The 9185-nt window shown below is 42.4% G+C and overlaps 1 protein-coding gene and 1 non-coding gene across 2 annotated transcripts; both read left to right on the forward strand.

The window, feature by feature from the left end:
- The first annotated feature begins 3938 nt into the window (after positions 1-3938).
- LOC103108092 (C-C motif chemokine 14) lies at positions 3939-6517 on the forward strand. Its single transcript, XM_007516953.3, has 3 exons — positions 3939-4121; positions 5759-5873; positions 6281-6517. The coding sequence occupies exons 1-3, from the start codon at positions 4037-4039 to the stop codon at positions 6363-6365; spliced, it is 285 nt and encodes a 94-aa protein (XP_007517015.1). The 5' UTR covers positions 3939-4036; the 3' UTR covers positions 6366-6517.
- A 1387-nt stretch (positions 6518-7904) lies between these two features.
- Positions 7905-8011, forward strand: LOC132542211 (U6 spliceosomal RNA). Its single transcript, XR_009553317.1, has one exon. It is a non-coding gene; the product is annotated as a U6 spliceosomal RNA (small nuclear RNA).
- Positions 8012-9185: the final 1174 nt, after the last annotated feature.

Raw genomic sequence — 9185 nt, forward strand, 5'->3', positions numbered from 1 at the left:
AACTTGCAAAAAGAGAGAGAGGGAGGGAGAGGGACAGGGAGGGAGGGAGGGAGGATAGGGGAGAGAGAGAGAGATAGAGATGTAGGCCAAATTGTCTCTAAGACTTTTGAGAACTATGGTGGTTATTATTGTGGGAGGAGGTGTGTGTGTGTATGTGTGTATGTGGGGCGTTGTCGGGCTGAGCTTCACTGATGGGAGACAGACGACCAGGGACTCATGGCTGGGTTGTATGCAGTATCTCTATATTCTTGCTGGACGCAGCACAATCTATGACCAAACTAAGCTAAACTAAACTAAAAACTCAATCCTATATATACTCGCCAAGTAGGGCGGAAACAGGAAGTGACACAGAGAGGGTGGAGCGAAAAGTGACTGGTGCAAATCAGGGTGTACTACAAGAGGGGGCGGAGCAAAAAGACATCATGAATCAGTGGGGATTAAACCAATGCCATGCAGGCATGCTGGTGCTTAGTTATGTAAATAGAATAGTGTTAAGCAGGGGGGATTAAACCAAATGAAACAGAAGGGGTTTTTAGAAGCAGAATTAGAAGCATACCAACAGGGCGTGTACAAAACTTTGGTTTGGTGGTGGGTACATTGTGGAAGTATACTCTTATAATTTTATAAACCACTATTAAATCAATAATAGAAAATAGAAAAGGGGGCTGGGTGGTGGTGCATTTGTTTGAGTTCACAGGTTACAATGTGCAAGGACCCAGGTTCAAGCTCCTGGTCCCCACTTACAGGAGGAAAGCTTTGTGAGTGGTAAAGCAGTGCTGCAGGTATTTTCTCTCCCTCTCTATCACCCCCTTCCCTCTGAATTTCTGGATGTCTATATCCAATAAATAAATATAATTTTTAAAAAATTTTAAAAGGATGTCTCTGGTGGGGGTAGATTGTATAATGGTTATACCTTAGGCTCCAAAGTCTCAGGGCTTGAACCCAGGTCCTTACGCACTGTAACAAGTACACTCAACCAGGTGTGCCACCACCTGGCCCCTCAACTTTGAATTTTTAATGATCTAGAAAGTATTGTAAATTATAACTTATTGCTTAAAATAAAAGCCAATGGGCAGGGGTAGATAGCATAATGGTTATGCAGAGACTCATGCCTGAGGCTCCAAAGTCCCAGGTTTAACCCTCTGTATCACCACCAGCCAGAGCTGAGCAGTTCTCTGGTTAAAAAATTAATAATACTATGCAGCTATCAAGAACAATGAACCCACCCTCTCTGACCCATCTTGGACAGAGCTAGAAGGAATTGTGTTAAGTGAGCTAAGTCAGAAAGATAAAGATGAGTATGGGATGATCCCACTCATCAACAGAAGTTGAGTAAGAAGATCTGAAAGGGAAACTAAAAGCAGGACCTGACCAAATTGTAAGTAGGGCACCAAAGTAAAAACCCTGTGGTGAGGGGTAGACATGCAGCTTCCTGGGACAGTGGGGGGTGGGAGTGGGTGGGAGGGATGGGTCACAGTCTTTTGGTGGTGGGAATGGTATTTATGTACACTCCTAGTAAAATGTAGTCATATAAATCACTAGTTAATTAATACGAGAGGGGGGAAATTAATTGTATGTCTCGAAGTTTTTCAAAACACAAACTGAATCTTTTAAATATATAGGCTGTGTAATTGATATGCGGACTCTCTCAAAAGCCTAGACCAAGTAGATCAGAAGCAACCAATAACACAGCTATATACAAGATACTGGGTACTGTACAGCAAACCCTAACAAAAGGACTTTTCAAAGTTAACCCAATTACCAAATAATGTGATGATAACATTAACTATCGATTGTCTTTTTGAACCCTAAGACAGCAGGAACCTCACATCTCCACTATAGAGCCTCTGCTTCCCCCAGTCCTGGAACCATTGGATAGGGCCCACTTTCCCGTATGCCTCTCCCAATCCATATCAAATAATATTGCATCTGCCGATCACAACCTAACCAACACAACGATTGCCACCTCAACATGCTTCACTTCAGACTGTGTCCAGAGACTTCACATGTGGAATGACAACCCTTCAGCTTCATTACTCGGGTGAGACCTTTCCTTTCATAGTATACTCTAATTCTATCTCAGGTGGTTCACTTTCTAACAAAGTCCCAAAACCTAGATATACACCAGTTTCTGTGAGAGAGAGCATATGTTCACACGTATCCGTAAACTACTGCAAAATATATACCTGAAAGCAGAAGTACACTAGAGTTTGCAGTGAGTACCCCCCTAACACTTCCTCTCCACTATTCCAAGCTTTGGGTCCATGATTGCTCAACAATTTGTTTGGCTTCGTATGTTAACTCTCTTTTCAGTCACCAGGTTCCAGATGTCATCAGGATGCCGGCCAGGCTTCCCTGGACTGAAGACCCCACCAATGTGTCCTGGAGCTCCGCTTCCCTAGAGACCCATCCTACTAGGGAAAGAGAGAGGCAGACTGGGAGTATGGACCAACCAGTCAACGCCCATGTTCAGCGGGGAAGCAATTACAGAAGCCAGACCTTCTACCTTCTGCAACCCACAATGACCCTGGGTCCATGCTCCCAGAGGGATAGAGAATGGGAAAGCTATCAGGGGAGGGGATGGGATATGGAGATTGGGTGGTGGGAATTGTGTGGAATTGTACCCCTCCTACCCTATGGTTTTGTTAATTAATCCTTTCTTAAATAAAAAATAAAAAAATAATAATAATAAAAATAAAAAATCATTTAAATAAATTTTAAAAAAATAAAAGAAAAGCCAATATATATTTTTCAAAAAGCCTAAAGTTGCATATAAATCATCAAGACATAAAATAGCAAATAGAGTATTTATAATCACATTATTATTACTATTTCACTTTTTAGCACTATCATTATTTTGGCCCAGGTGGTGGCATACCTGGTTAAGTGCTCACATTACAGTGCACAAGGACCCAGGTTCAAGCCCCTGGTCCCCACCTGCAGGGGGAAAGCTTCATGAGTGGTGAAGCAGGGCTGCAGGTGTCTCTCTGTCTCTCTCCCTCCCCCTTCCCTCTCAATTTCTCTCTGTCTCTATCCAATAATTAAATAAATAAATAAATAAAACAAAAAAAAATTTTTTTAAAGAACTACCAATATTTTAATAGAAATATAACTCACTGGGTCTGGAAAATAACTTAGCAGTTAGAACATACCCTTTCCCATGCACAAGGATATAAGTTAAGCCTCCCATACCATGGAAAGGGTAAACTTCACAAGTGGTAAAGCAGTACTATGATATCTTTCTTTTCTCTGCCTCTCTCTTCCTCTTTGCCTCTTCCCATATGTCTAATAAAGAAATTAAAATGAGTCCACTGGGAACGTGGAACCACACATATAAGAAGCTCCAGCAAAGCCCTGGTAGCAAACAAATAAATAAAACAACTCATTCACTTTTCTGTTGTTGTTCACCTGGAATTTAACTGAGGATTTAAATAGAACTGGAGAGAGGGTATGATACACGAGGATGAGTCAACAGGACTCAAAGATACAACCAGTAAGTCCAGAAGATCCGTTACCTACAAGAGATGGAGTACAAAAGTAAACATGTTGCTGCTGGAGGAAATAGCTCCACTGCTAGAGAGAAGGACTAGCATGCCTGGGGGCTCCCAGTTTGATCCCTGATGCCATATGAACCAAAGATATTCTGGTTTCTTTCTCTTTCTCTCCTGTGAAATTATCTATCTCATATGAAATAAATAAAATAAATCCTTTTATTTTAGGGGAGGGGAGGCAAGGGAAAGGGAAGGGAGGAAAAGATTTTATCAAAGGAGTTCATTCAACCTATTCCACTGGAGATGAAAAGCAATTTCCTCCCTGAAATCCTAGCTCTCCATGCTCTCTTCCTTCCCTCTACCTTAAATAAACATGCAAGCTGTGAATTTACTGAGGCAATTTCTACTTCCCTTTGAAATATTAGTTCCTTTATTTTAATAAGTGTTTTTGCCTCAATGATAGTTTCCCACAAATCCTCAGTCCCGGAGCTTCAGAGACCCAGTCAAGCCAGCTCTCCTCTCATAGTGGCTCTCCCCCCAGGAGGATGAAGGTCTTTGTGTCTGCCCTCTCCCTTCTCCTCCTCATCACACTCACCACCACTCTCGGGTCCAAGACTGAACCCTCCTCACGTGAGTGCAATGCTGTGGCTTCTTTCCAGATTAATCTCTGTGGGATGATAGCAGGGGCAAGATTCCTTGGGATTTAAGTTGGAGGAGCTCTAAAAGAAAGTCTGGAATATTCTTACACTGGCTTCATCCTCACCTGCTCTAAACCAGCCGTGTGGCTGTCAGAGGTCCAGGAGGGAGGCCAGGATGCCTTTCCTCGCTTTCTCTTTCTGTCAATAGGAAAGAGTAGCCTGGCCCATTGGGGGGTAAATGTCCCCAGACCACAAAGCATCATTTGGCATCCTTTAGGGCTGTGCTTCCAGTGTTAGCCCAACTCTGTGAGTGTAGCCTGCTCCCTATTCCCAGTGCATCTTTTTTCAGCTTCTTTTTTAGGATGAGTTGTATTTACAGACAAACAAAACTATGGCTCTCCCTTCCATTTTACTTCATTTCCTTTTCAGAACTGAAGAGAAATAAAGATTGTTGGAATGAAACTTATCTAAAGTGAGTGGGCATCTGGGTAGTGTGATTTGACCTGACACAAAATCACTCATCACCTCTGAGGAGTGTCGTTAAAATTCAGGGCTCCAACAGGCCAGGCTAGCTTCGAGACGGCAGACAGAGACTCTTGAGGACACACGGCTGGGCCGGGAAGCTGTATTTCTTTATTCACGAACAATGACTTATAAACTAACCCAAACTAATCACCACACAGATCTCTCCTGCATCTTTCTCCTCCAGTGGCTCCACCAGAACTCCCAAGTCTGTCAGGGTTCCAGGGGCGGGGAGAAGAGGGCCCAAAAAATTAGCAGGGGCCATACCACAATCTCCCAGGGGGGTGGGGGCGTGAGACCAAAACCAATGTGAAGCATACAACAGAGAAGTGTGGTGGGAGTGGGACTCCTGGACCAGGGAGTCTTTTATTACATGTTTTGGAGAGAGAGGGTGCTGTCTGCAGTGCTGCTGGATAATTGGATGAGGCCTTTCCCTTTCCACATTAGTACCTGGCCACCCTCAGTAATCGCAGGCCACACACACGCAAACCAGTCCACTCTATACTCATTGCATCTGCTTACTTGTACAGGGACCTCAGTTTAGACACCCTGCTACCTCTGTAATTCAAGCTTGGTATGATTTAACTGTCACGTCCTGCAACTCCTATAAGAGCTACAAAGTTTCAGAATCAGAAAAATAGGTTTAAAATCATCTGATTCTTTTAAAAGTGTTAAGACCACAAAAATATTTTCTTCAAGCAAAATCTAAGAGGCCCAGTGTGTAAAATAGACAAAAATGTTGAACAGGGTTCTAAACCCAAGATTTCACTCTCAAATACAACCCCTAGAATCTCAGGAAACATATTGTAAAAACCACTAACCCAGCCCAAGGTGATGAGCACGCTGACAGGGAGATAATAGGGGCATGGATACAAACCCAGCAAGGGTGAGGTAGGGTTAGAAGTGGGGTATCCTGGAGGCTGGGTGTTAGCGCCTTGGGTTAAGCGCTGTGGTTTCTCTCCTCCTCTTTCTTCCTTTCAATCCCTCTCTGCTTCTCACCTTCTATTATAAAAGGGGGAATCATGCAGGCATCAAGCCCCAGTGATAATCCTAATGGGGAAGAAAGGGGAGGGGGAACCTCAGTTTCCCCCCATGCTTTCTCCTCAGGAGGACCCTACCATCCTGCCAAGTGTTGCTTCAACTTTATCACCCATGCAGTGCCATGGAGCCGGATTACAGATTATTATAAGACCAGCAGTCAGTGTTCCAAGGCTGGAATTGTGTAGGTGGCACCCACACACCACCCTGGGGGACAGGGAGCACCTGGAATGGGGACTACACAGTGTAGCTCTTAGGTCTCTCTGCATGGTGAGAAATAGTCAGGCTAACCTGAGGACTTTCTGTAGGGAGCTGGGAGGAAGCTGGCCCCACAGACAGAGCAGTGGCAGGAGAGGGAAAAAAGGAAGCAGGGGTGGGGGGGTGTAGTTCCATTAAGACGAACTTGGCCCAGAGGTCCTGAGGGGCTGAAGAGCAAGTCTCATAGAGGATATTAGCCCTGAGTTGTCTCTAACAAAGGAAAGGAAAGGCCAGTCTACATAGAACAGGAGCTTGTGAGGTAAGAATGGCAAGCCCTTGCTTCCAGTCTGCTGAATGCCTCCACTTATAATCTTTCTCCCTCTTGCTCCATAGCTTCATCACCAAAAAGGGTCATTCAATCTGTGCCAACCCCCGTGATGACTGGGTCCAGGACTACTTCAAGAACCTGGAGGAGTAGTGAATGACCCAGAGGTAGCTGAGAAGGGTACAACTGAGAATCTAAACTTAAATGAATAATTTTTAAAAAGTTAAATCCCTGGTCCTACTCTTAACTCATAGCCCCTGCCACCCCAAGGGATTAAAGATTAAATTAAAGATCATTCATGCCTACTCTGACTTCACTCATGTCTATTTCATTTTCAACTTGGCAGTGGACTAAAGACACTCAAGAACTCAGCCAAGGGTGGCATCCTCAGCTTCAAGTCTTACTCTGAAGTTTGCCAAAAGACTAGTATAAAAATAAATAATAAATAAATAGGTCCAGTCTACAATTGGATAGTAGGAAGCTGAACATAAAGGAAGAAAATACTCAGATAAAGGCCAACTTTACACAGTGAAGACACTATTATGAGCACTTTCTAAAACCCAAGCACTCTGCCAAATAGACCCTATGTATGCAGTTACTTGCATTTCACAAATGTAAAGTTAAGAATTATCAGCTGATTTTGCAGGTAAACCTTCATTAAGGCCTACCCATAGTCATCAAACTCCACAGTCCTCTTTTCTAGGATTTTTGTTCACTACTACCTGGGATGGGAATAATTCGTGCAACAATTTTATCCAACCATTCTTTCTCTACTTAGATACATCAATTTGTAATATATTGTTTTTATTCATTTTTGGTATCTCCCACAAGGCCTAACAGAAATGCTGGCAGCAGATGCTCAGGGAATGGGTGCATGGATGGATGGACGGATGGATGGATGGATGGATGTGTGGGTGTACACATGCATAGATGGTGCAGAGATAGAATGAGACAGGAACCAAGATATCTGTTCTCCAAAACTAATACCCAGCTGTATTCCCCAAAGGCCCCCAAGCCCATATTTAGGCCTCAAAGAGGAGGTCTCCACACCTAGAGTAAGAGAGTGACCAGTACAGGCACATACATATCCCCACACCCTCAAATACAGTTCTCACCTTCACCACCACTAACTTCCTTACACTCACCAGGAGTCTGTATTTCATGTTCTCCCCTAATTGTTAGCAACCATACCAACCAGAAAACTCCCAAAGATCTTCCTATCCCCTGCTCTTCCCCTGCCTCCCTCTACTATCAATTCCTAAAAGCATCTCTTTTATAACATAAAAGTTCACAATGCATCAATAGCAAAGTCCCCTATATCACTGGTTTCTTTTCTGAGTGCTATTTCAACCTGGAATGGGGGTCTCAAGACAACCTGAACAGAGAAGATGCAGAGAAGTAGGTCCAGCCTTGGCCAAGGTCAGAGTGACAAAAACTAACACAAAGCAGGCTGTCAGGTGCTTGTTGTTGGTACACCCTCTGCTGGTCATCATTGGATCTGAGAAAGTTGTACTTCCAGAAGGTACAGCCAAAAGCCTTAAACTCCAGATTCAAGGAACAAATCACTTTAGTCACCAGAAGGGCTTGGATACATTGTCCTTTAAGCACAGCAATAATATAATCTCTGATGAAGCAGTGAGAGTCCCTTTGAAAAACTGTATGGAGAGTCCTTAAATAAAAATGGAATTACCTGTGCTTGCTTCAGCAGCACATATACTAAAATTGGAACAATACAGAGAATATTAGCATGGCCCCTGCACAAGGATGACACACAAATTTGTGAAGTATTCCATGTTTTTTGGAAAACTGAGAAATCTTATGCATGTATAAACTATTGTATTTATTGTTGAATGTAAAACATTAATTCCCCAATAAAGAAATTTTTAAAAAATGGAATTACCTGATGATTCAACAACACCACTCTTAGGCATTTGTCCAAAGGGCATGCAAATACTAATTAGAAGGGATATATGCATTCCTATGTCCATAGCTGCATTATTTACAATAGCAAAAGAGTGGAAGCATCCTAAATGCTCACCAACAGATGACTGGCTAAAGAAGCTATGGAATAAGAAAAGATAGTATTGTGTCCTTTGGGACAAAAATAGATGGAACTGGAGGTGATTATGCTTAGTGAAATAAGTAAAGAAATGAAAGACAACTACTGTATGATTTGACTCATATGTGGATCAAAAAAACTGATACACATGAACTTGAAACAAAAACAAAATAGAAGCAAGCAAAGCATTTCTAAGACTTGCAAGAACGATAGTGGTTGTCTTTGGGAGGAGAGAGGATGGGGGGGCACAGAATGTTGGTGGTGGGAAACTATACAGTGTAATCGTATAATCTTGTAACCTACTATTAATCACAAATAAAAATGGGAAAATGGAAAAAATAAAATAATATATATCATTAATGTTTTTTATTAAAAAACCAACTACCAGATGTTTTCACTCATATGTGGGATCTATAGAACTGATTCACATGAATTTGAGAGAGAGAGAGAGAGAGAGAGAGAGAAGGAAGAAGAGGAGGAGAAAAAGGTGGCAAACTGTTTCTAGGATTTTATGCAAACTACGGTGGTTGTCTTTGGGAAGTGGGAGGGTGGGGACACAGAACTTTGGTGGTGAGTGTGGTGTGATACTACACCCTATAATCTTACAGTCATGTAACCCACTGTTAATCACAAACAAAAAAAATGGGGGAAAAAAGAAAAGAATGTGAGTTCCATCATGTAACCTTAGACAGGGGCTGAGAGACATCCTTCTTACAGGCCACCATGCCCCTACACCTGCCACAAATTGTGTCCTTTCTTTTTTTCTTTTTTTTTTAGGTCTCTCTTTTTTTAATTATTATTTTTCAATATTCCCTTTTGTTGCCTTGTTTTATTGTTGTGGTTATTATTATTTTTGTTATTAATGTCATTGTTGTTGGACAGGAGAGAAAGAAATCAAGAGAGGACAGGAAGAC

The sequence above is a fragment of the Erinaceus europaeus genome, chromosome 12, assembly GCF_950295315.1.
Source record: "Erinaceus europaeus chromosome 12, mEriEur2.1, whole genome shotgun sequence".
Taxonomy (NCBI): domain Eukaryota; kingdom Metazoa; phylum Chordata; class Mammalia; order Eulipotyphla; family Erinaceidae; genus Erinaceus; species Erinaceus europaeus.

Bases quoted from the DNA above. Each gene is read 5' to 3' on its own strand.
- LOC103108092 (XM_007516953.3), top strand. From the start codon at position 4,037: ATGAAGGTCTTTGTGTCTGCCCTCTCCCTTCTCCTCCTCATCACACTC. The intron at 4,122-5,758 runs GTGAGTGCAATG...CTTTCTCCTCAG, and splicing joins CAAGACTGAACCCTCCTCAC to GAGGACCCTACCATCCTGCC. The intron at 5,874-6,280 runs GTAGGTGGCACC...CTTGCTCCATAG, and splicing joins TGTTCCAAGGCTGGAATTGT to CTTCATCACCAAAAAGGGTC.